This window comes from Festucalex cinctus, chromosome 2, assembly GCF_051991245.1.
Source record: "Festucalex cinctus isolate MCC-2025b chromosome 2, RoL_Fcin_1.0, whole genome shotgun sequence".
In the NCBI taxonomy this organism is placed as follows: Eukaryota; Metazoa; Chordata; class Actinopteri; order Syngnathiformes; family Syngnathidae; genus Festucalex; species Festucalex cinctus.
The window spans coordinates 27,782,137-27,808,734 of record NC_135412.1 but is presented as its reverse complement, the minus strand read 5'-3'; the positions used below and the strand labels follow the sequence as shown (position 1 = coordinate 27,808,734).

The 26,598-nt window shown below is 39.6% G+C and overlaps 2 protein-coding genes across 6 annotated transcripts; one reads left to right on the top strand and one right to left on the bottom strand.

The window, feature by feature from the left end:
- The first annotated feature begins 4,336 nt into the window (after positions 1–4,336).
- On the top strand, positions 4,337–9,150 carry lhfpl5b (LHFPL tetraspan subfamily member 5b). The gene is made up of 3 exons (XM_077514170.1): positions 4,337–4,817; positions 7,333–7,572; positions 8,517–9,150. Exons 1-3 carry the CDS (start codon positions 4,409–4,411, stop codon positions 8,525–8,527), a joined length of 660 nt encoding a protein of 219 aa, XP_077370296.1. The 5' UTR covers positions 4,337–4,408; the 3' UTR covers positions 8,528–9,150.
- On the bottom strand, positions 8,612–26,506 carry srpk1a (SRSF protein kinase 1a). Of its 5 annotated transcripts, none has more exons than XM_077514167.1 (16): positions 26,379–26,506; positions 23,415–23,469; positions 19,581–19,708; positions 18,912–19,020; positions 18,713–18,800; positions 18,496–18,583; positions 17,725–17,831; positions 17,357–17,522; positions 17,246–17,271; positions 16,030–16,255; positions 15,475–15,780; positions 15,298–15,398; positions 14,147–14,254; positions 13,143–13,212; positions 11,442–11,534; positions 8,612–10,021 (listed from the first exon to the last, which is right to left on the bottom strand). In XM_077514167.1, exons 1-16 carry the CDS (start codon positions 26,389–26,391, stop codon positions 9,837–9,839), a joined length of 1,869 nt encoding a protein of 622 aa, XP_077370293.1. In that variant the 5' UTR covers positions 26,392–26,506; the 3' UTR covers positions 8,612–9,836. The 5 variants fall into 5 exon arrangements, 4 of the variants coding, with proteins under 4 accessions (XP_077370293.1, XP_077370294.1, XP_077370291.1 ...); XM_077514168.1 differs by lacking the exon at positions 11,442–11,534 and adding an exon at positions 11,265–11,357; XM_077514165.1 differs by lacking the exon at positions 26,379–26,506 and adding an exon at positions 24,247–24,421.
- Positions 26,507–26,598: the final 92 nt, after the last annotated feature.

Below are 26,598 nucleotides of genomic sequence, written 5' to 3'. Positions count from 1 at the left end.
TGGGATGGGATGCCATACTGCGCACAGGCTGGTATCTAGTGTGTCCGCAGGATGCAAAGTACGAGCTGTGAGAATCGGCAATGAAAGGTATTGATTGACAGAAGCCGATCATGTAATTTTCCACATAAATTGTCTGATCATGATTGGTGGCCAAACGATCGGAGCACTACTAATAAAGTGTGCAAGTATATATATATATATATATATATATATATATATATATATATATATATATATATATATATATATATATATGTATATTTGAGGTAAAAATATATACATAAAAATATACACAAAAAAATGCATGCTCCCAATACAATTAAAAAATATTTTTAAATTTGACAAAGTATTTTTTTTTTGTATTTGAAAAAATATATTATAATAATAATAAATAGATGATTCTGCGGGTGCCAAATCGTGAGTATCTAGGACTCCACAGTATTAATATTTTTTGTGAAAGAAAAACAAAACAAAACAGAAAATGTAGGAATAATTGTAAATAAGTTACCATACATTTGCTGCAATGAAGAATTGTTTCTGCTTGCAATGAAGAATGCTTTGGTCTGTTCCCACTCACATTCACATAGCCTGGCTATTTGAAGATGACTCAAAAAGCTGAAGAACCACAACTAATGCAGCAGAATGGTTAGAGCCAGTCTGCTGAGATAGCCAGTTTTCTGTAAAAAAAAAAAAAAAAAAAATGTTTGCAAACTTGACCACACGTACTCAGCAATCTTCCACTCACATGCACAACACAGACAAGCAAGTACATTGTGTTCCAACTATGCCTTGCATTTGCATTTTTAGGATTGGAACACCCATGTAACTAGGGGCGTGGAAAGGGCGTGGGAAACCAAAAAAATAGAGAGGGTGAGGAGAGGAATCTTCAGAGAGTGCAGGAGATAATTGTATCAGTCAGTTCCTCTCTTCTCTCTTCGCGAGCCTTGAACTGAGTGTCTTCTCTCATTTTTGTGTCGTGTTTAATAGATGTCAAACAGGTAACACTGACAGAAAAAATAATAATAATTTATTTCAATAGTTTCACGAAATATTGTAAATATTTATAATTGTGTTGGGTATTGATAGTTTATTTTTGTTTTATAACTAGTTTATATAATGTTTTGCATCCAGAATACATCCATTTTGGTAAGTGTGTGTATCTAGGTGAAAATATTTGATTAGAGGGGTTCTCAAAATGCCCCGCAAACCAAAGCTCACAAAGGGGCGCCCCTGGAAAGTTTGGGGTCAAAAAATGATCCCCTGACATCAGTTTGGTTTTCAACGCAGAATTGGGTGGACATGTCCATCATACCAACACGCAGGTTAACAATAAAAAAGTCTGAAGGAGCCATGACTGCAGTTGGATAGGAAGGTGACCATTTTGTTTTGAAGTGAATTCCATGGCTTGCACTTTGTCCTACTAAGCAACTGGCTGGACAGAGCCCCAATCAGAAGCGGCCAGCCCAGACAGATGGGTGACACTAAATCGCCAAGCTTTCTTTCCTAATGTAGGCGGAGCTTGTTGTTTTAAGTTTGATGTTCATTTGGAGCATTTGCCATGAAAAAAGGGGGCACAGTGGCTTGTTTATTGCCACTTGCAGCTTTAATTGTCCTTTTATTTTGAAGGTTAAACACACCTGGCCATATGCGGATGTTATTGTTGACAAAATGGCAAATTGGAAGTCACTCCTCTATTGCCAAGCAGATATTCTGTAGGGATATTTGTGTTGTGAAACATTCTGAGCACATTATAATGAGATTTTCATTGCATCCTTGCATGTTTTATTTATATGTCTATAAAGCCCCTCCGAGAGATGATGAGCATTAGTTTTTTTGCAGGAATGTCTCCCTCTGACAGTGTTGTTGCTGCCCATAATGAAATGCACTGTGAACAAATCAAGGCATCCACCTGGGGAGCGGGAAACTGCAGTTGGAGCCATAAACGAGTAGCTTTAGCTTTACATAGAGCCAAAACCGCCCCTGACCACCCACTTTGTCCCTAAACAATAACAACCAACCAGGATAAACAACCTAAGAAAAAGTGCAGCTATTAACATGGAATTAAGACTCGCCATGGATAGAACATTTCACATGCACAATACAGAAAAACATTCCACAAGGTAATTACATACATTGCTTTGGAACGCTGCCCAGCTATGTTATGTACACTTTTTTAATAAGCATATAAATGTGTGTATTTATGTATATACTTGAAAGAAAAAGTATGTTTACCCTTGGGAATTGCCTTCATTTCTGCATGAATTTGTCACAAAATCCGATCTGATCCCTTTCTTTGAGTCACTAAAATGAGTGATTTAGTTTCTGATCCAACTTACTGATTCAATACACACACACCTAATGTGTGTGGTAAATCTTTCATGAAAACAAATACATCAACTCAGATTTATAAAGGATATATGACATCAGAGAGATTGATTTACCAGTATTGAAGTCAGACAGGTGCTATTTTATAATACTGGCTGACTCGAATTGAAATTGCTATTAAATATTTTAACAAATAAAAGCCACAGTTGCACGAGCTTGTCAATACCTACATTTTAAAATCTATTAACAGGCACAGAAAATGAGATGAATCGTAAAATAATATTATAGCTATCATTAGCGTTTGAATCACTGACGCAGCAAAAGTATTGACATTTTGACTTGACAATCCATTTTAAAGCACAAACATCTGGTAACACAAGTATTGATTGATATTTTATGTATCGATCGACACATCGTACAACAATGTATTTGCGTAATCGAATACCAGACGCGTATTTAGCCCATTTCTGGGGATGCTTCAGCACCCTCAAAGTGAACAATAGCAACCCCAAAGTTTTCGAGTGTATGTATGGATAGATAGATAGATAGATAGATAGATAGATAGATAGATAGAGTATTGTAGCGTCGCTGGGGAGCTTGGAAGGCTCCCAGCATGCTTTGCGGCACTGGGGGAATGAAAGGGCGTTTAAAATGCATGTTCTGGGTGAATTGTTTTGTTAGTTATTGGTTCAGTTGCGTTGGTTTGTGATTGTGTTTTTTAGGTTGTTGTTTTGTGGGGATTTGCTTTTTCTGTGACACCATAAGTGTATGTAACTTGGAAAAGAATGACTTGCCTGCATTTTTGCCAGTTGAGGAGTGAGCATTCGGCTTACAAAATAAAAGTGTTCACGCTACCTCACCGTCGGCGCCACAGTATGTATATAAACCATAGAGTTTAAAAGTAATACTTAATTAAACAATAAAACTACATTACACCCCCAATTTGATTAGAACATGGTTTGATCCACATCAGCCCTCTGCTCCCTCCCACTGACGCTGTTGCGACGTGCACAAGCAGAGCACGCTGATCGTCCTCCCTAATGTGAAATTGTAAGTTCTTTACTTCAGCCCGCATATATGAAAGATTTATTTCTCTTCCAACATATTATTTTCATTACTAGTATTTTTTATTTTTATTTTTTTTAATTATTAATTAATTATTTAATTACACTTTCATTTTTTTAGATACATGATGGTACAATAGTTGTAAAATAAATGTGACTCCCTACACAAATGACCAATAGTTAAATCATGATGAGTTGTTTTGTTTTGTAGTTCTCAAAACGCGTTTGACACACAAACACTGACTTAAGTTACCTTGTAGTCACTACGTTGTCCTCTTGTGCGTCTACTGAGGCACATGCACAGTAGAGACATTTTAATGCTTCCAGTGTTACTTTGTATCAACAAAAGAGCAACGCTTGCTGATGGGCTGATCTGCGCATGTTTCCTCTGATTCTCAGTGCCACACATGTAGGGACACACTGCCCCCTGTCGGACAAAAAGACTAATGAAGAAAAATGCAACTCGTCATATTCATATTACTCACATTGTCGCGGGTACGAGACATGAATAAATTGTGGCCACAAAAATACTTATTTGAGGCTATAGTATTCCCTTTCTTGGCCATAAAATAGTAAAATGTATGTACAAAATACTAATTTGTGACGTTAATATCATTCTCACGAACACCTTGGACAACTGGGTCAGCAAATGGAGCAAGCTTTTTTTTTTTTTTTTTTTTTTTAAACATGCATGCAATTTGATCCTAAACAGAAAACGGTTCTAATTTATCAACATCACACAAAAAAGGAAATATAATTAAAATAACAAATAAAAAAATTAATTCTCATTCATTGGTGATCTGAATGGTAACAAGACAGTCGCATTAAATAACACGTACTGAGTTACTAAACTCACACAACACACTCCCTCTCATTCTTTCTGACACGCGCACACCCACTCACGTCACGCCTCTGTCCATGGTTCTGAAAGCTGACTCCAACACGAGTTCAGTCCCCACAAGGTGAGCGCAGGTGCAACAGGTGACGGGCGTTGGGGCAAAGCCCAACCGTTGCCGAGGATGGACCTGCTTCCGGCCCAGGAGGCGGCTCGCATCTACCACACCAACTACGTGAGGAACTCCCGGGCCATCGGCGTCCTGTGGGCCGTGTTCACCTTGTGCTTCGTCATCATCACGGTGGTGGTGTTCATCCAGCCCTTCTGGATCGGCGACAGCGTCAACACGCCGCAGGCGGGCTACTTCGGCCTCTTCCACTATTGCATCGGCAACGCGCTCACCTCCGAGCTCATCTGCAGGGGCAGCCTGCTGGACTTCGGCTCCATCCCGTCGCCCGCTTTCCGCACCGCCATGTTCTTCGTGGGCACGTCCATGCTGCTGGTGGTGGGCACCACGGTGTGTTTCGGCCTCTTCTTTTTTTGCAACGCCGGCAGCGTCTACAAGATCTGCGCCTGGATGCAGCTGGCTTCCGGTAAGGCGCAAAGTTGTGAAAAATGGGGAATAAAATTAGTTGGAGTCTTCGTCTTCCCTCTCAAATGTAGGCTGGTCTCTTGGAAAATGGAGGAAAATAAGCATTATTTGTGACAGTGGCCCACCGGGCATCTGCCCTATATGCCTGACGCCCAGTCCAGCCCTGTATATAAAAGTTTGATGATCGCCAGCCAATCAAAGGACACGTCAGAGACAAGCGCACCATTTCCATTGAAAACACACTTGACCATTTGTATAAATATCAGCACATACAATAGTAGAAATAAGCATGCGTTCTTTTTGTGGTTTCCCAACAACAGCCTCTGAGGTGATGTTTTCCGACACCATCATCAAGTGTTTGGTGAGGAAACGGAGGTTGGGCGTGTTTGGCAGCTGGGCTCTTGTTGCATGCGAGCTTTTATTTGTGATTCTGGTTTCAGTGCACACACTCTGACGCCTCTGCTGGGGTTTTAGTTACAAGTCAGTCACCTGAGCAGGTGTCGCTTCAACAGCACATTTGCAAACTGACACGACGTGGAAAGGTAGGACTCAGACGCAAGGAGAGTGTAGGCCACAAAGGCAGCAGTTTTATTTTCTCCGGACAGCAATCTCCTCTCATGCTGAGAGGAGAAGGGGCACTCAAAATACGGAGAGCTAAAAACGCTCCACTGGGGAGGAAAAAACAGGCACAGGGTATAAGGGATAACTAAAGGGTCTCGCTGGGGAAGTGAACAGGCTCAGGGCACAGGGGGTAACTCAAGGCGCTCCACTGTGGAGGAAAAGGCACAAAAACAAGGCAAAGTAGCAGGATCGAGGCCTCAAGGAACACTTCCATGCACTAACGTGACACTTCGGCAAACTGAGGGAGGAGGCTGATGGCTTTTATTGCTGGGGATAATTGGTGGCAGGTGGAGACAATCATGGGCGGGGACCGATAATGAGTGGACAGCAGGAAGGGCAAGTGACCTGGGGTGAGATGGGAGTTAGGATTTTCAAAGTAAACAGGAAATGTGTATACAAAATAAAAGCATGCGCCGTCACTGGCGTGACACAAACTGCTAATACCAGGATGTCAACACAGGAAGCCATGATTATACAGTCAAGTGCAAAAACAAAAAAACAAATTGGAATTTAGTGGCAATTGTAACGGGTTATTATAGTTTTGGAATTTTCATTTTAGTTAGTTTTGATTTTGTTTTGAGTTTTGTTGTTCAATTTAGTTAGTTTTAATTAGTTTTCAGGGCAGTTTTGTTAGTTTTTAGACTTTTAGTTTTTGTTTAACAAAAAAATCGTTTTAGTTTGTTTTGTTTTGTTGAATTCATTTGCTCCCAAAACCGTATAAATACGTTCTATTTTAAATATTACCAGTGTCCCAAAGATGTATTTATGTTTTTTGTTGTTGTTGTTTTTTGTTTTGTTTTTGTTTTTTAATGCTGGAGCATACAGAAGGCTTTGATGCAGCCTCTGAACTGAAGAGAATGCTTGAAGCAATGGTAGTTATTACAAAAACGGCCAGAAGGTGCCAGCAGAGTATAAGAGATCAACCAGGGCCATGTTGTAACAAGCTGTTTTCCCCACAGTTTTAAACACATTTGTGAATAATGCTGAAACACAGAAACAGGTAGAAATATACTTTTTTTTCCTGATGAAAGAAGAGACTCTAATCTTTCTTTTGGTATGTTCCATGTTTTTATAGCAATAGAACACAATATTCTCTGGGCCTTGCAAAATTAGTCAAAATCCAGTAAAACATCCAGGAGCGAACAGGATTGCTTCTGTGAAAATGGCTGCTGGGAGTGAATAAGTTATAGTGTATTACTTCATCTGAAGGTGCTTTTCTATTGGCTACTCGGTGACGTCCAATCTGAGTGACACCCTTTCAAACTTCCCAAAAATCGAGGCTTCAGGTGGAGGAGTGGAACAGTCGCTTGCCTTTGGTGCAGGTTGACGTGGGTTCACTTCTCCACCTGCGAGACCATGTTGTGTGGCTTACATGGTGTTAGTGCTGAAAATATATATATATATATTTTTTTTTTAAAAGTCCTAAAAATCAAAATAAATCTACGTAAAATAACATTTAAAATTATCTCCAAAGGTTCATGCATTAAATAATTACTATAATTAAGTAATTACCAAAGATAGTTTGTGAACAAACTGTAGTTTCAGTTAGCTGTCATTTTTAAAACGCATTTTCGTTTTTATTTTATTTCGTTAACACAATTGTTTTTTGAATTTTAGTTTTTTCGTTAACTAAAATAACCTTAACACTTTAGTAACAGGTAATCAGCGAAGTTACTGTTAAAATCAAGCAGCCAACTTGCAGTAACGTTGCTGTTACCGTTTCATGGTAACTATGGCAACACTGGGCCTCAGTCCTGTTCTGAATGTTACTTAACTTCACGAAAGTACCAAACAGTACAAAATGCAAATAGCACCCTCTCGTTGTGGGTAAAACAGTGTTCGCTTTAACACCGAAAATACCTGAAAACGTGTTTTGGAAATAATTTTCTTCTCAGCCGTTTTGATGGTGATGGGCTGCATGATTTACCCCGACGGCTGGGACGCCCCCGAGGTGAAGACGTTGTGTGGCCTGCGGACGGACAAGTACAGCCTGGGGAACTGCACGGTGCGCTGGGCCTACATCCTGGCCATCATCAGCATCCTGGACGCTCTGCTGCTGGCCTTTCTCTCCTTCACGCTGGGCAACCGGCAGGACAAACTGCTGCCGGAGGACTTCGAGGTGGAGGATGGTGCCGGTAAGAATTAAGAGAGTCACAACAGGGAACAAAGGAGAGGGGCATTGGAAGAGGTCAAGAGATCATTAGTCAACTTGCAGAATACACTGCAATACCGTTGTTGCGGATGTTTAAAAATATATTTTAAAGGAAATTCAGTAGTGCAGAATTTAGGCTGTCAAGTTACTTCCTTGCAGATCTGTGCATATGCAGGCAGCGAAACATAAATACCCCCCAATTAGGTTACTAATGTTTTTGCAAACTGCAGTCTAAATTGTGTCCTCATAATTACACATTTTAAAATTATATTACTCTAACTTTAAAATAGGCAATTTTGACCTCTGACATAAGAGTGTTAATTACTTTATGTCCCATGACCACATTTGATTTATGAAATGGTATTTGTACGGTAGATTCAGGCAAAATAAATAAGTAAAAGTATTTTATTATAATTTTCATACATTTGATTTAATTGTACTTGTACCAATAATAGAGAAAAATATTAAGCATTGGCATATTTGCAAAATTGTTAGTTTTCTAAAAAAAATAACCAATTTAAGAAAAATGCAATAATAATTATCAAATTGTTTATTTTACAATAATTTTACAATTTGTATTATTTATAATAAATCAGTCTAGTCGACCCAATTTTAGTCTTAATGTAACAAATACTGACTTATTGATCACCAACATGGCCCAAGGAACACAAACTGCTCACCATCACAAGTGGTGGAACATTGCATTTCCTTGGAATGCTGTATTCATTTGAATACAGTAATTGCACAGATATAGTGTTGCATGATTGTTTGCAAAATCATTGTTGACAGTCATGAACATTAGCAAATGTGTTATTTTCAAGTGTGCATCAAACTGGCAGCTTTCCATGTTAATTAGTATGCAAGCAGCAACTCTCATTTTCTCAAATTTTCCACATTACTAATTGCTCTTTTTTTTCCACTTGGCAGAAAACCCCTGATGAGCCTGCTGCATTGATCTAAGATACAGATTTCCCTGTGCACAGGTGTGACACTTTTTGAATAGAACACTTCATGGAAACTGGTGCGGTATGCAACATTTTTATTCTAGGTTGAGTTTAAGTTTGAGCTCACACACAAATGTACTTGTTGGCCACACAATACAACCAAGCACAAACATCTTCCGCCCATTTATTAAAACACAGCTAACCAGCTAAATCACTTTAGCTAAGATATAACATTTGTTAGAAACTGTACAGAACTGTAATATATATTTATAGAAAGGCAAATTCTTTGGTACAGATATATACAATTATTTTCACTTTTTTTCCCCCCTTTTCAATGGGCTGTTTTTTTTTGTGGCTTCCTGTAGCAATCAATTCCTGTATTGTGTCACTGTGGAACAGTTGATTGACAACCAACTGACCACCTTTTACACAAATCTCGGTGTGCCGTGATTTATTTATTTTTTTCTAATAGAAAGTATGTGCCTTGACTCAATAATGGTTGGGAAACCTCTTTCTGGAAGAATGCCATCATCCATTGACAATTGAAAGAGGTCATTTGTTCTATGCTAAGTTGAACTGTGGCTAAATAAAAACACCAAATAAACCTTGGATGTGTGGAAAAATATATTTGCAAATCCTTTCCCAGTACACATTCAAGTGATGGCAGTACAAGCACAATATTAGTCGAGCCTATTCGCACTGTTCTCAAATGAATAAAGGTTGAAAGGGATTCGCAAATTATTGCATCAATTATCATCATCATTATGCTCTCAAGCTATTTAGACCGCATCAAAACTTTTGATGACGATTATGTTTGTGCATTGACAGACAAGACACCCGTGCCTCACCACATCAGTCTGCTGGGAAAAATGCTGCAAGAACGTTACCTTAGTCAGTGTACATGCCAGCCCCGTGTGCAATTTCCTAAGCCTTCTTTACAAATACAAAAAAATTATTTTATACATGTTTAACGGAAGATAAAAGACGCGTTAAAAAAGGAAATGAGACAGCACGCATGACGTTGTTGGGGATGTGGCTACATATCCTATTGTTTGGGTTGCTTTTAGTGCAGGAGTTGAACAAACAAGGAGGAGTCTCTAAGTGGAACAAGAACAGGTCCGTCCTCCCTCCGGGTTGGGTACAGCAGTCCAAGCCGATCGAGGAACATCCCCATCGCACCAAGGGAAGAACGGACACATACGAAAACCGAAGAACGACAAGAAATAAATATTCATAAGATATGCCCAAAGTGGAAAGTGATCTGTTGCATTCTCCGGAGAGAGTGGAAGGGAGGAGCGGTCCACTAGAGGGCCAGCCAAGGGTGGCGCAGGCACTCGGCCGCAGTGGCTCTCTTGTCGGGGACCAGCTCCAACATGGGAAGCAGGAAGTCGGCGAAACACTCCGCCTCCTGGCGGGGCCACTCGTACTTGTCCACCAGCACCTCCAGCAGCCCCCATGGCTTCAACTTGGTAATGTGCTTCAGGTCCCCTGCACGCACACAAAACACTTTTACAATCTAGTTATGCTGATTTTTTTTCCATGTGCAGTTAGTTGGAAAAAGGTCAAGTGTTAAAAAAAAAAAATTTGTGTTGGTGTCCCAAAATTGGACACTGGAGTCTGGCAAAATCGAGTCTAAAGAGCTTTATTGCTTCTTTCTCTTGGGCAAAACTTTTTTCTTTTTTTTTAACTGACCCTCCATCCTTCCATTAGACTTGGCCCAACTGGGCCAGTTTTGAAATCACTTCTCCTTTGCATTCCCTGATGAAGCGTTGGCAGCTTTGCATTATTTCTTTCTTACTATAGTCTTTTTATTGTTTGGATGGATGCACGAGTCAATAATTTTATCTTCTGTAATATTACACTGTTATACAGCTTGCATGTTTTAAAATCAATATTGAAACTCTTTGGTCAACCTTGTTTTTAAATGTGATCTATAAATAAATCTGGATTGGATAAATAAGCTTAATAGTTATACTAATCCATTCTCATTATATAAAAGTTTTACTAATAATTAATTTCATGAATTTATTTACCTAATATTTGCTAACAAAAATGGTTAAATCTATATATAAAATTTATTTTTCAACCAATAGTTTCAAATGTATTTTAATAACCATTTATTTAATGAGATGAATGAATAAATAAATAAATAAATGTAAAAAATAATAATAATAATAATTACACTTTTACAAATTTGGAGGGGAAAAGGGCTAAATAAATAAAAATAGTAATAAATAATAGATAAATGCAACAAACATTATTTGATCATGACAATCAGATCTCAGACTGTCCACCTCTGGTGAGTTCTGTAACATCACCAAGTCATGAAACCACCCTAGGACTGCAACTTACCATTATATTCATAATCCATAAATATGTTGATTTTTTTTTTTTTTTAATTTAATGGGACATTATTTCAATTTGATAATGCAGAAAATGCACATAAAAAAATAATAATTCTGCTTCAGTTAAGGATTTGGTCCGTAACATGTCAGCAAATAGGCAAAAATGTTGAGCATCATTTCCCAAACTAGAAGAATGTTTATATTTGAGACTTGAGAGGCTGAAATTGAAGATTTGCAAGGTCTCTAAGTGATTACTATCAATATAGTGATAAATTCGTGTAATTATAAATTAGTTGTCAATTAATGAATTGATCATTGCACCTCTACAATCAATAAATAAAAGATTTGCTGCTGAGAAGACAATTTTTATTTTTTTTTAAATTTACCTTTCTTGGTGAAAAAATCCTTGGCATACTTTCCATTCAATATGAGTTTGCGTGGGACACTCCCCAGCAGCTCAATGATCAGCGCTATATGGTCTACACCACACACAACAGTTGCAAGGGGGAGAAAGACAAAGACGGCAGAGACAAGAGAGTGTCAGTGACAGACAAGTGGCATACCTTTCTTTGTGAAGTATTCCTGCGAGTATTTCCCACTCAGAGCATAGTGGCGCGGAACTCTACCGAGCAACTCGATCATGAGAGCAAGGTGGTCTGGAGACAAGGCCCGTCAGAAGCAAAGCAACGAGAGAAGGCGTGCGTGGAGGAGAGAGGAGATGGCAAACAGTCACATGGAGCGCTGCACAATGGAGGATGACAGCCTGGCATGGTAAGCAGCGCATGTATGGGAGGCCGTCATATTAGAATGGCAGACACAAAAGCGTTTGCATCAGCAGGCAATTCATTTTTACTGAAGGACAAAAACAACTGCTGAAACCGTGGGAATAATCCAACGGCAATTAATTGCTCTTAAGACTTTGGCAGTACAAAAAATGTAAAATTTCTTCATCCATCTATAACACTGACGTATAGTGACAGGTTGTCATTCATACAACAACAAAATTTCACATTATGTGAATCTGTGAGACAGGATCATCATTATTGCAATATACAGTAATTACATAAATCACATATTTTTCTGTTACAACAGAGCAACATTTTTGCATAAGGTGTCTTACATCACAGATTTTTATCATCACCACAGGTAGGTTTGGAATGCAACTCCACAATGAACGGTTTCTATACGTTATATACGTTATATATTTTGGGACATTTTTGGATGATGTGCAATTTGAAAATATCCTCCTTGTTCCAATAAACATTGGGCAATGCTACAATAGACTAGCTTCACCTCTGATACAGCAGAAAAGTAAAGGTGTGCCAGGTAGAAAGCAACAACATACATGGACAACAGTGAGTCAGGTTTACAGTTGACAGTAAGAGAAGAATATCCACAGAATGTTAGTGTCAAGCAAGGCGCACTTGTGGAAAAATGATTTGACACTGTCAAGGTGCAGTATCTACTGTGCTTGAGTGTTATGATACATATAAAAAAAAAAAAAAAAAAGATGGTCCGTTGACTAGTGAAGTGATGAATCAGAGCACATATCCGCTAAATGTACTGAGAATTGAATGCTCTGTAGATATTGCTGCCATATTGGATGTGGAAAAGTGAAGCAATTAGAGCAGGTGCCTCATAGCAACCATTTTACACTCCATGCCAGATCACATGGGCCCATCATCTGTATCAGCATGTGTCAAGGGAAGAAATAAACTAAGGTTTGGCAAAAGGTGTGCAAGTTAAGGAAGTTGTGGGGCGGGGGCAGCAGAGTACGCAAAGAAACAATGCGAGTGCATCCTGACATGCTAGAGCAGAATCAAGTCAGAACAAAAAGCATGAGCTTAAATGAATAATGAGGAGGAGGGTTGACAAGAAGGCGTGCAGCATTAGAAGATGAGGTCATGAAGCTGTTGATGGCCCTGTCTCCAGTATTGGAAGAGTCAGGAGAGGAGGGGACTCACAGGAATGCTGGTGACACTCCATCACATTGTTTTTTCTCAGTATCTTAATAAACTAAGTAGTAGCACGTGGATCATCAATAGAAGTGTAGCATTTTGTTCTAAACAGGTCACATGCAGTCATAGTTACTGCGAAAACTCAAAATTTGTCAGATGCTTGACAATCAACATGTTGTATTAGCACGTGTGCAAATCAAGCACACAATCAGTTAACTCCAGAACTGTCAGCTACAGATCTCTACAGCTAGAAGATGTCATGAAGAACAATACGGAATGGAGAGGACGAGAGCGTCTGAGTCGTACCTTCATCCCTGGAATAATCTTCACCAGAATGCGGTTCAAACAAGTAGTCTCCTGTGGCGAGTTCAAAGGCCTGAGGCGACAACAATACCCTCATCATCATCAACACATAAAATCATGAAGCTCCCACTTCCCTCCCCTGTAGCTGCACTGGTGACGACGGGCTTGTCAGGCTGCATTAGTTGAATAGTATTTGCTGCGATGTGTGGTGTCGTCTCTTTACCATTAGTGCTACTTTTATCAGACATCTTTAAATTCAGTCTCAGTTTTAGTCCAGTTTCGATCACGCTTGTTAGTTTTTATCATATTCAACCTCATCCCATTTTTTTCAGTCAAATTTTAGTCGACTATATATCTAGCATTTTAGTTATTTTAGTCCAAGAAAAGAATTTTATTTGTTTCGTTTTAGTCAAGAAAAACTGTTAACGTTTTAGTCTAGTTTTAGTCAGAACAATCCTTTTACGCCATGTATATTTTTTGTCAGCAGGTAATGTTAAACATTTCGGATCTAAAACTATTTCACATAACATTTTCTCTCATCTTTTTGATGAAAAAATAACTTCACACACAATTACAGTATATCAACAAGTGGCTACTATGGCTACATGCTACAAGCTGGTAAGTCAGCATTAGTAAGCAGTTGGATTAACATTATTGTTGGAACGTTATAGACATTGGATTAAAGGTGAATTGTGCCGTTTAAACAGGTAGCTTTTTCGATATCAAGCATGCTCCACCATTGCCTAGATGAGTACGAAGAGCCCTGATTGTTTTACTCTGACTGCACCTATCAGCTTTTATCTTCCCTTTATAGTAGTGTGCAGATCCCGCATACGCCACAGTTTTTTTAGGGACAAGATTTTACGTCGATGAAAATGCATACTGATTTAGTCAGTTATTTTTTTTTATTAATGAGGGTTTTAGTCTAGTTTTCGTCCAGTGGAAAATGCGTGTTGGCGAAAATATATTTGTGTTTAGTTTTCGTGACCGAATTTAACACAACTTACCATGCAGGCTGAGCTCCAGATATCCGCCGGTGTGCTGTAACCTGCGCCAATGAGTACCTCTAAGGAGCGGTATTGCCGTGTCTGGATGTCTTCAGTGAAGTGCTTGTGCTAAGAGCAAAGCAAAAGAACAGACAAGAATCAATGTAGCTGTCCTCCTCATTCGGTGGTCAGGGTCACTATCAGTGTGACGTTACTAAAACAAAAGAAGGGCTGGGCGAGTAATCAGTTTTCTCGATTAACTTTTTGACTTTTCTTTTAATTCCAATGCATTTCCATAGCTATTTTTTGTAATCCATTTTTTAGAGGCTTCTGTCAGCACATTTACCTTGATGTGAACTGCGAAATGCCAACTAACAACATGGCTGCAAACAAAGTAGAGCTAGTTTGCACAGTCAGTGGCCAACATAGGTATTAGCTTTTTTTCTTTTTTTTTTAAAATAACTTGCAACTTTAGTTCTCGCCATAAAATAGACAACATGAGCAGAATCATTTGCACATGGCTTTGCGCATTATGTTTGTAAGAAAAGGAGCATGGTGGTGGGCAATTATGGAGTCAATAGTGTTGGTCATTTCCAAACGCATTTATACGCTGTTAAAGTAGTCCTTTTTCCATGTTAGAAACTTTTGGGTCTGGGCTTCAAAGTTGCACATATTTTGCAGAGGATGCCTTTCATGACGGAAGCTTCAGACCGATGGAAGCCTGGCTGCCAGTGTGTGCATGCGCGCCAACCACAACCAAACATGTGTTACCACCCATACATCAGTGTGAGTAGCACTGGATTATAATTGGCAAAAAATAAATAAAATATTTCTATGGAAGCTGATTCTGAAGTTTAAACATTTTTGGTATTAAGGAGGAGTAGAGCAAAAAATAAATAAAAAAATTGAAATTTGAAAGAATTTGAATATAGTCTTTGCCGTTTGCTTTTTCTTCAAGCAAAAGGGGAAAAAATTAATTGAAATGGGAAATTGGATTTTTGCGCAAATAATCAGACATCTTCAGACTTCTTTTTTAAGGCCATATCAGCCGGCCTTATTACAGAAGCTAAAGCTGTTCTATTCTGGTAACTGGATGACACTGGGTGTGTTTGTGTCTGGGCAGGCCTGATGGGTAATCAGGAAATCCCTCAGGTCACGATAGGACGACTCACCACCCAGCAGGCGTTTCCCAGGTCTGCAATCTTGACCTTGATCTTGTCTGCGTTGATTGGCTCAAGGGGGTTGATGAGCAGGGATCCTGCCGTTTGCTTGCCTAAATCATAGCGGAGCCATAAGAAAGCACTCGGAAGAATATCACAGAGAGGGTGTGTTGCTTTTGTCAAACTGACCATTTTGCAGAATATCCCCACTGCCATCTTCTCCCTGCTCTCGACAATTGTTCTCTCCCAGCTCCTCCTCCAGCCGGGCAGAAAAGTGCCTGGCAGACGCCCCGCTGCAGTGAGCGCCTTCCAGGTCAGCGTGCAGCTCCTCCTTGAGGTCGGCGCAGTCCAAACCGTTACAGATGACGTGGTGTTTCTTCTCTGCAACATTGCCGTTATGTTGGTCTTGCTCTCTCCACTGGGGTAGTCTCTGCTCCACCTCCACGTGGCCATTACAGTTCAGCTCGGATGACCCGTCCGCATTCACACCGCTCTCTGAGACCAACGGGAAAGGAAAAACACTTTACACACAATCCTTTGATGTAATACATTTGATAGCAAACTACAAAAGTGTGCTGTGTGATATTTTTGTTAGGTGATGTGCCATGAGATTGTTCTATTTTTCACTATAGAGGCAGGAAAATAGTATAACTTCAAGTTTCACATAAACAATATAGTAGGCGATGAATGAGTGAACTTGAACAAAAGGCAAAAAATAAAAAATAAATCCAAATGACTTGTAACCTTGAGCATCTTGGTTTTCCACATCCTCCAGAGACAGCTGCCTCAGAGGAGCACAGGCCCGGCCCTTTGGAGATTCTGGTTCCTCGTCGACATCCTCATCTTCCTCCCGCGTCCCTGTGATCTTCTCCATCTCCTCCAAGTCCATGATGCACTTCTCCAGCAATGCTGCCTGCCGCTTTTGCTTCTTTTTTAACTTCTTTTTCTTGTTTTTAGACATTTTTACAGACTGTTGAATAAGGAAATACACAGAAGCTGAAATATTGTGTTGATGTGGGTGCAATATTGAAAACAAGGTATCTGCAGGGCCACATACATCCGGCGCCATTCTTAAATCCGGTCAAACAACCGCTTACATTATTAAGAGACCTCTAACATTCATTGCATTAACTTAACGATTTTCAGAATCTTCAGAAGCTTTATTGGCCACATGCGTAAAAAAACACACAATTTGTTTCCGGTAGTATTGCCAAGCAGCCATAACAAAAAAATAACATAGTTGTAGTACATGACACTCAAGTACAGAGAGCCTTTACAAAATATTAGCCATTAGTGCTGTAGTACTAACCAATAGCAGCCATGCAAACGATGCGGAGCGTCATCAAGCAAAAATAAAAGGACGAGTAATACAATAATTACAGTAAAATGACAGTTGTGCAGATGATGCAAAGAATCATCGTGCAATTTAAAATTGTCCACAACAAACTGGTTTAATAGAATGCATTTGTATCATTTGCATTAAATGTGTATTCATTTATCTCGTTAAATAATTGGCTAATTGATTTATTGCAAACGATAAAATTTAAAAAAGTAAATGAAATATTTTTACCTATAGTACAATATTTCATTGGATTAGATTGGTTATTTAAATACAATTAAATTATAAATAATATACAAAATGTAAATGCATTTACACATAAATTTTAGTTTTTTTATGTTATTTAGAAATACAACCTGTCTGTTTTAAACATTAAATGTGGAGCCCTAAGCACAAAAATAACAAGAAATAAGAAAAACCAAGCAGTCATCTCCACCATGCCCAAATTCATTAGAAAATACAGCAATGCTGTTTACTGTCCCTGAGGCATTTTTAAGACTGTCAAAGAGTAGATTTAATGCGGATAAAACATCATTGGAGCATAATTCAGGCATTCACTGTGGAAAATTAGCAATCACACACCGAAAGTGGAATTTGCCAAAAAAAAAAAAAAAGTCTTACCTGTTTTGGAGCAGGTGCTGTGCTAACTGTGGGAGAAAAAAAAAGAGAATGTCATTATTTGGAACAGAGTTGTGAGAAAGTCTGTGTGGACATTAAAAGCAAATTTCTTACTTGCTGAGCCCGAGGGAGGCGGCGCTCCCGCCCGCTGCCATTCAGTGGCTTCTGCCGCCAGCTTCCGGACGTACGGCTCTTCAACGCTCATCAGGATGTTCTCCGGCTTGATGTCTGTGTGGATGATCTGACACTTGGTGTGCAGATAGTCGAGGCCTTGAAGAACCTGAGAGCAAAGTTGGGACAACCAATCCAGACTACTCATTTGTTGAACTTGTTGATATTTTGCATGCACAGCTAATATGGTGGAGCGAATCCATCAATGTGAGATGAATGTTTGAACAATATGAGACCGGGGGAAAAAAAGCAACCTGAAACTGAAATGATGAGTCATTAAAGAGGTGACAGTGTGTGTTTGATTGGCTCACCTGTCTAATGATGCTCTTTACACAGGGTAGAGGTAAACCCTGGTAATTTGATTTGATGATCCACTTCAATAAGTGATGCCCCAAAACCTCAAACACCATGCAGACATCTGAATGGAAAACGTTAAGACCACAACAATGACATACATGTAGAACATCTTGAAAGTCTTGAGATTCCATTGTAGAGATTCAAGACACAGCTTAGCAGGCTCAAAACAAAACCACTGTGTCAATATTTCACAGTTGGGCCGTTTATAAAACACAACATGATGGGACTAGCTTCCTGTCCAATGGACATTGTGCCAGAAGCTTTGTGGCTTGTCAATATGATTTTTGGCAATTCATAATCTTATCAGTTTCAAGATATTTCAGTGACCATTATAGCCTTTTTTTTGTTCATTTAACAGAAGGGTATCGGATATTTTGCCCATGATTGTACATGCTCCGGTTTGCAACATTCGGATAGGCCTATTGTTGTTTGCTTTTTAATGAGTGCATTAGTAAATTAAGAGCTAGCGAGTTTTAAAGAAAGACCGTCGCTCCTTAACATCCTTGTCATTTGTCTCCATCTTCGGTTAATTTTTAAGGCATAGTGTGCACCCGAGTGCTTGCTTCTGGCTGTATTTTCCTTTAATTATTCTTTTCTTTTTACAACAGGATCTTATTTCTCCAAGTAGTGCAGATAATGGAAGCATCATGTTGAATGCTTGATGGGCCAAATGTGAGTCACAATCAGGATGGGTCAGGTAAGTGATGAACAGCGATAAAGGATACGGGTTCCGTTGACACCAGAGATCTTAAAGTCGTCCAACATCTGTACCACCATCTCCCGTTTAGGATCGTCTGGGTCCGAGTTTCTCACCTAGGCATACAGAAAAACAATCAGTATTATACTGACATAAAAGTACTTTGAGTGTGATAACGAAATATCGACTGAAGAGGAACGAAGCACATTTGTAATTGTTCTCATTAACGGGTCGGATAGACTTACAGACTTGAGAAGTTTGATCTCATCCACAGCTGTTTCTGTGTAGTGTTCTGCACTCTTAACCACCTTCATTGCAACAAACCTCTTCATCCTATGAAACGTCAATCAATAATGCTGTTTTAAGGTCCGGTAAGGGTTAACTGTCACAGGAACGCATCCGAGCATAAAGACCGCAGTGACAATTGACAGCAAAGTTCCTTACTGGATGTCCCAGGCGAGCCACACGGTCGAGAAGTGTCCCCAGCCGAGTTTCCGAATGACATGATACTTTCCATTGTAAAGGTCGCCTACTTTTACATGATGGTAGCCCCCTGCAAGAGGAAACAGTATTTACTAGGGGTGTTAAAAAAAATCGATTCGGCAATATATCGCGATACTACATCGTGCAATTCTCGAATCGATTCAGTAGGCGGATGAATCGATTTTTAAACTTCCATTTTTAATGGAAAAATATTCAACAAAACGTCTTACTTCGGGTTAGGGTTCACACCTTAAGCATGGAAGAATGTTATATGAACGGAACATTAAGCCTTAATATTTTATTTTAATGCTGTTCAAACATGAAACAGATAACAACTTGTATTAGACTGAAGTTTCAGATAAATAAATAATACATTTTCATACAAATCTTGCACTCTACAAGTTTACTGATTAGTATTTTCTAAATTTGAATGGAAAAAATCACAACAATCGACTTATAAATTCGCATCGGGATTAATCGGTATCGAATCGAATCGTGACCTGTGAATCGTGATACGAATCGAATCGTCAGGTACTAGGCAATTCACACCCCTAGTATTTACATCCAAAGATCAGGTCAACACAGCCATGAATGATGTTAATCCAAGAGGAAGGTTTCAACAAAACTCACCTTTGCAATAGTCATTTGGATCCTCCTGCTCTTCATCGTCAGAGCCCAAAATTTCCTCGGGTTCTTCAGGTTCTCGGGGCGAGGCTTCATGTTGGGCCTGCTGACGACTTCTGGGATTTGCCGGCTGCCTGTAGACAAGCCATAATCCTGATTTTACAAACGCTAGTAATGTTGATTTTTCAGTAACAATGAAAGAGAGGCAACAATTATTGTGTTTTAAGTTAGGACTACTTCAGTATATTGACAGCATCTTATATTTTGAAATTGTGATTCAATATTGTCAGTCAAAATAATCGTTTTGCAAAAATCGCCCAGCCCTGGTGTCTATGCTGCTATGGCCACAACGAATGAAATGTCCAGGCACTCCACAAGGGGCTGGCCAACAGTCAGCCAGTTAATAGCCAGCTGCTACAACAACAACAACAACAAAAAAAAAAGCCAAGTCTATTCAACTTTATTTATATTGCCCTTAATCACAAAAAGAGTCTCAAAAGGGCTTCATTCATTTTGATCTGATAACCCGATTGGGATAGTCAGCAAAATCCATCCATCCATCCATCCATCCATCCATCCATGATCCATCCATCCATTTTCTTGACCGCTTACTCTTCACAAGGGTCGCGGGGGTGCTGGAGCCTATCCCAGCTGGCTCTGGGCAGTAGGCGGGGTACACCCTGAACTGACAAACAACTCACTGCACACAGACAAACAACCATCCACTCACACAAGCACACATTAACCTGCAATGCATGTCTTTGCAATGTGGGAGGCCGGAGTACCCGGAGAAGACCCACACGGGCACGGGGAGAACATGCAAGCTCCCCCCAGGAAGGCCGGAGCCTGGACTCGAACCCGAGTGCTCAGAACTGGGAGGCGGATGTGCTAACCACTCATTCACAGTGCCGCCTTCAGCAGAATAATCAATTCTTAAAATATTTGACAACCACAGTCCTAATGGGGAGAGTTTTTGCATTAAAAAAAAAAAAAAAACATCGAATTAAGTTTATATAGCGTTTTCAAACAGCATTAGCTGTCACAAAGCGCTTTACAGGAACACAACAAAACACTCATAACATAAAAAACTATACAATACAAACAATCACAACACTTCAACATTTTGTCATTTCTACTACATACGCTTTGATGTTTGAAGCAATTATAGATGAACGAGGACAGAATCAGTCAGGAGCATTTGATCAGAGACGTGATCATGTCTCACACAATTAAGGTGTGTGGACACGAAACAGCTCAGCTATTGTATAGAATCAATTCATGTGAGCTTGTGAGAAAGAACACACCCAACCCAAGCATACAAGCAAGTGTCCTGCATCCAAACCAGTTGAAGGAATAACACGGACTATAAACAGTGACACACATACACTCCTATTTTTAAATGTCAATGTTGTAAGCTATAAAAGTCTAAATAAACAAGTCAAATCTGTGTATTCCAACAGTCGAGTTGAGCGCTCTAAATTGAAGAGTCAAATAGTCGGACGTTACATCCACCACGTTGGAGATTAAAGCCACACGCTGTGGGAGGCCAGAAGAAAGCAGACATCCCTGTCGCATTCCACACAAACCGTGTTGTGAATAAAACTAATGCTAAATTCAGGTTTGTTTGTTTTTTTTTTTATCCGACACAAAATTTTTGGAGGAGCCTCATCTGGAGAACCTAGTTACGTTTTTGCCCCCCCCAACTGTAATTGCGGGATTACATGGCAGCAGGGTGGCACTGTATCAACAGTGGGTAGTCACTCTTAAAAACATTGAAACAGAGGGGTCGTGAAATACGGGTTTCCCTTCCTATCGCAAATGTGGCGGATTTTTTTTGTTATTGTTTTTTTTTACGTTAATATTGTAGCTTTTCCTTTTTATTAAACATATCCAATTCATCAGAAAAACATAAGCTGTTACACCGCAAACATGTAGCCAACGGTTTTGCTCACCAATGATTTGTCAATTTCAACTGGCTCCAACAATGTCATGCTTAGCAATATAGAGTATGGCAGATGCATGTGTCCCTACACACGAGTCACTTGCTGATGCTCTATTGAGCTGGATACCTGAAAGTGTCACCAGATGACAAATAGCTACCGGTGATGACGGCAAATTAGCAACAGAAAAAGAAATAATATCAGTAAACAATATCAGTTTACAGTTTACTGGAAAGTTACCAATAACTAAAGGCTGTTTCAAATTTTGCTCTATTGTGTTATTATTAAGGAAACACTGCACTGGAGTGTAAGGAGTACACGAGCACATTTTAGCAAATGAAAACCAAGAGGCTTATATTTATATATTCTGTAAGGCTGTGTAATGTGGCACACAAAATGGCTTATCGCAATTTTTAACTACCATATAAAGGGCCATATTTAGCTAATGCCGCTTTTCCATCGTTCCCGTATGGCCGGGTACCACACCACACCACACCTCATGCAACCACACCAGACTGCAGACGGCGAGAAGGGGGCGGCAACATTTGAACCGTCCACGCCAAGCTTGCACTCCCGCATTGCGTGCGGATCTGAGATAACATTTCCCGCCAACATTGAACCATATTTACAATTTAATATAGACCACCATGGATGAAATATTGCGATTTACGACCGGCTAACGGAGGTATTTCTGAATGGACGTTTGCCGCTGGAGCTCTCATTCAAGTAAATAGGAACACACCACCAGCCTTGCGATGTTTTTTAAAACCACAAACATTACAAATCCATCCACAAGTACCTTTTAAATTATAAATATAGTTAAGCGTTGTTGTAAAACATTATTATATTTATTGTATATAATGTATTTTTATGACTGGCAAAAACCGGAGGGCGCTTCTGCTTCTCTTGCTTAAAACAAGGAAATGGGCGTGTGCCACGGCGTTGCTTGAGATGGCAGCGGCGTTGCTGTCGGCCAATCAGATGAAAGGTGACGTCACTGCCCCACTAGTCCCCCGACGACCGGCGCTGCAAAATTGCTGCAGAAAGGGTTCTAAACAGCAGTTACAACGGAACGGCTCGGCCCCGAAAAAGTCCCGTGGAGACACTAACATCCGGGGACAAAAATTGCCACTTCGGTGTGGAACAGGTGAGTGAGTGAGTCGTTAACTTTGCTGTTGAAAAGTACACAAACCTGCCCTTTTACTATATTTAATTTACTAGCAAACAGGGTCTTCTGTATTTAAAAGCTACATCTTAGTAAATGATTTTATCAAAAAATGTTTAAATAAAAATAAAATGAATGTAAACTTTAGTGCAAAAAATAAATATAAATAAATAAGGTTGCTTATTCGAGCTAGTGGGGATGCAGCATATATGTGTGAATGATCAGAATGGTCAATTTGAGCCAAGAAAAGCGCTGGCTAAATGTGTATCTAAATGTGTGTTCAAAAAGTGACTCACACACATCCCGAGTTGCCAAAACATCACTATGGCAGGCGAAACATTTTGTCTCCGCGTTGCCATGACAATGAACCGAGGTGGATGCAAATGATCAAGGTATTTCAGCCTGTGCAGTGTAGCATGCGTTAAGACTGCAAAAGTGCTACGGTGTGGAACACACATACAAAGCGATCTCCATTTACAATGTCAACTTTACATTAAGAGTTCTGCATTATTTGTTTCATACATTGATTCACTGTTTGCCAGATTAGCCACATTTCTGACCCCTCTTTCTTGAGACTCATTTTCAAATAAGTGTATTCTCTAAGGCTTAAGCACAATCAAGTCCAAGTGCTGATGAAAATATGTGGATTGTAAGAGGAGAAACAATAAGCAAGACAGTATCAATGTAACACACATAACAGGCAGTCGCAAAACACTGAAGAGGGATAAAGCTCACTTTTTGGAGGTCTTCTTGGCTTTGCCCCGCTTTTTCCTCGCCTGAAGAGCCAAAACTGTTGAAATAAGAGGGAGACTGTTTGTTTGCTTTATTGTAATTTGGCCAATTCACATGACCGTACCGTTGAGACACACGCACACACACTCATACAAGCAAAAAGTATTCTACTTGCAAAGAGCAAATTGCCGGTGGACTGTGACTTTACCGATACTGTACATCTGTGCTCAGGCTCAAAAATGTTAAATGTGAACTAGTATGACACAAATACTACTCCAGGTGGAGTACGAGCCATGTCAGCCACGTGGACACATTTTTAGGTTAAACATGGATGACAACACTTTGTTAACAGAGTACAGACTACAAATTATGTTGAGTGAAAGTTATGCCACATTCAAGAACAGTTTGTGTTTTGAACAATATTTTACTTAAAAAAATACAATTCATCGCAATCGCAATTGGCATTCAGTGAGTACTCAAACTAGCAACGCGACAAGCCATGTTGGTGGAAAAAAAAACGTAATCTGCAGACCAAAAGCCTATAATAATGACTCTATAGGCTAAATAACACAAAACCAACCATTTTTCCCACATTCAAAGCTAAATTTCTCCAGAACTCTTTATCCAACATTTAAACTTGCCTTTCCAACCAGACTAAGACATGATGGTATAAAAATCACGCATCGAACGCAAGGTTCCCCTGATTAAGTCAGCACATGTCCAGGCTCGTTTGAAGTTTAGCAAAGCCCATCTGGATGATCCAGAAGAATCATAGGAGAAAGTCATGTGATCAGATGAGAGCAAAATTGAATTTTTTGGTCTTAACTCCACTTGCCATGTTTGGAGGAAGAAAGAGGATGAGTACCATTCCCAGAACCACCATCCCTCCTGTGAAGCTTGGAGGTGGAAGCGTCATGCTTTGGAGCGGTTTTTCTCCATAGGGGACAGGATGAATGTGCCGTATTAAGGAAAAGATGAACAGAGCCATCAGCCATGTATTGTGAGATTTCAGCCAACAACCTCTTAGCCTCAGTCGAGCATTGAACATGGGTCATGGTTAGGTCTTCCAAAATGGCAACAAACCATAGCATACAGCCAGTATAATCAAGAAGTGGCTCTGTAAGAAGCATATCAAGATTTTGGAGTGGCCTAACCAGTCTCCAGACCTAAAGCCAGAAGAAAATCTTTGGAGGAAGCTGAAACTGTGTGTTCCTCAGCGACAGCCCCAAAACCTGAACAGATCTAGAGAAGATCTGTATGGAGGAGTGGGCCAAAAGTCCTCCTGATCTGCATTGTGTGCAAACCTGGTAAAGAACTACAGGAAACGTTTGACCTCTGTAAACAAATAACCTTTATTTTCTCATATGTTCAAATACTTATTTTCAGCACGAACATACAAATAATTAAAAAAAAAAAAATCATACAGTGTGATTTTTGGATTTTTTATTTTTTGTACTCTGGATTGTGACTCTAACAGTGGATATGCACCTATCAGGAAAATTTCAGATCCCTCCATAATTTCAAAGTGGGAGAACTTCTAAAATTGCAGGGTGTTCAAACGTTTATTTTCCTCACTGTGTGTCATTTTAAAGAATAATTTTATGCTGTATATAGCCTACATGTACTTACATACGGTACAGAGGTAACTATAAGTGTGAGAATTGGGAGTTATCGTTAATGCTCAACTGTAAGTAAAGATGGCATAATTTAGAGCTATTAATTTGAAGTTTGGTACTTCATTTTTTATATTGCGCTTTTCTACCTTACAAAGATTCAACTACTTAGTACTCATTCACTTACTGATGACGCCTCGGGAGCAACTGGGGGACGGGGTTTAGTATCTTGCTCAAGGATACTTCGACGTGGTCACAATGGCATGGGATCGAACCCACAACTTCTGGGTTGGGAGATGCCACGAAGCCCAAATCAGTTGTGCAAATCGTTTGATTTCAGCCTCTCAACAGTAAATAATCAACGATTTATGTAGTCCTATATTAAAACAGACTGATTATCTAGTGTTTTATTAAAATAAGACATTTTCCCTAACAGAATCCGTTTCAAAAAGGTGGGTGAGTACATCAATCCCTCTCGTGTGATAATACTTAATCAGCTGTTGTATTTTCACTAAACAATACCAAATACACAATAATTTGTTTATATAAACAGTACTTGAAGAAGAGAAGAGAAGAGAAGAAGAGATTTAAGAAGAGATTTGGTGGTAATACACATCAATACAAAATAAAAACAATTTATTAAATTATAATCAATGGAATGACGATAAAATAATCCATTCAAAAAAACATTTGATAGTGAGAGCCCTAGCTGTAAGGCATTTACTTTTAGAGGTAATACTTCATATGTATGTAATAATAATACCAATAATAAAATGTATAGGATTATAGTTTGGTGTACTGTACATTTACAGTAATGCAGGCGAAGATTTTAAGGGTGGGGGCGTGTACTATTTCGTTAATTTTAGACCCGCGAATACCGTGGGCTCAATTTATTTTAAGATTTTAGTTTATATGTAATACTGTACACACAAAAGATCCATCATCAACAGACTCACACTGGAAGACACCAAGCACCTTTTCATCTTTTTATAATACTGTATAGCACATTAAAGCGCAAAAGCTAACCACCCGGGTTCCCAGCTGTCATATATTTGCAGGTGTTTAAATGTCAGACACGTGTACGAATAATTACGAAATAAATAGCGTGTTGGTGTAACAAAATGACAATTTAGGAAAAGCCGTCGCAGATGTCAGAGAAAGAGCGAGAAGCTTCTCTGTGTCGAGCTAATCCTCACAAGGCTAAAGCTAGCTCGCCGCGGCTAAACGCATTCGATGAAAACATTTACGCGCGTCTGCGCCCAATAAATTTGCCCGTACACGAGATTGAGCAGCGATTACATGGCGTCACGCTCGTCTACCAATGTTTCATCGACAACGTGGGACAAACGTTTACCTTTTCTCTCCATGGTGCAGGCAGCAGCGGTAGCGTCGCTTTAGCTGTTAGCCAGTAGCTACAGCGGCCGTGACCGAATGTTCTGCGCATGTGCACTGCGTGAGAGGGAGTCCGCTGGTGACATCAACGGCGTCTCGGCTCAACTACTGCGCATGCGCACAGCAAAGTACGATTTGGAAGATAACCGTCTTTTAAATAATTTAATTTACGCCTTAAATTA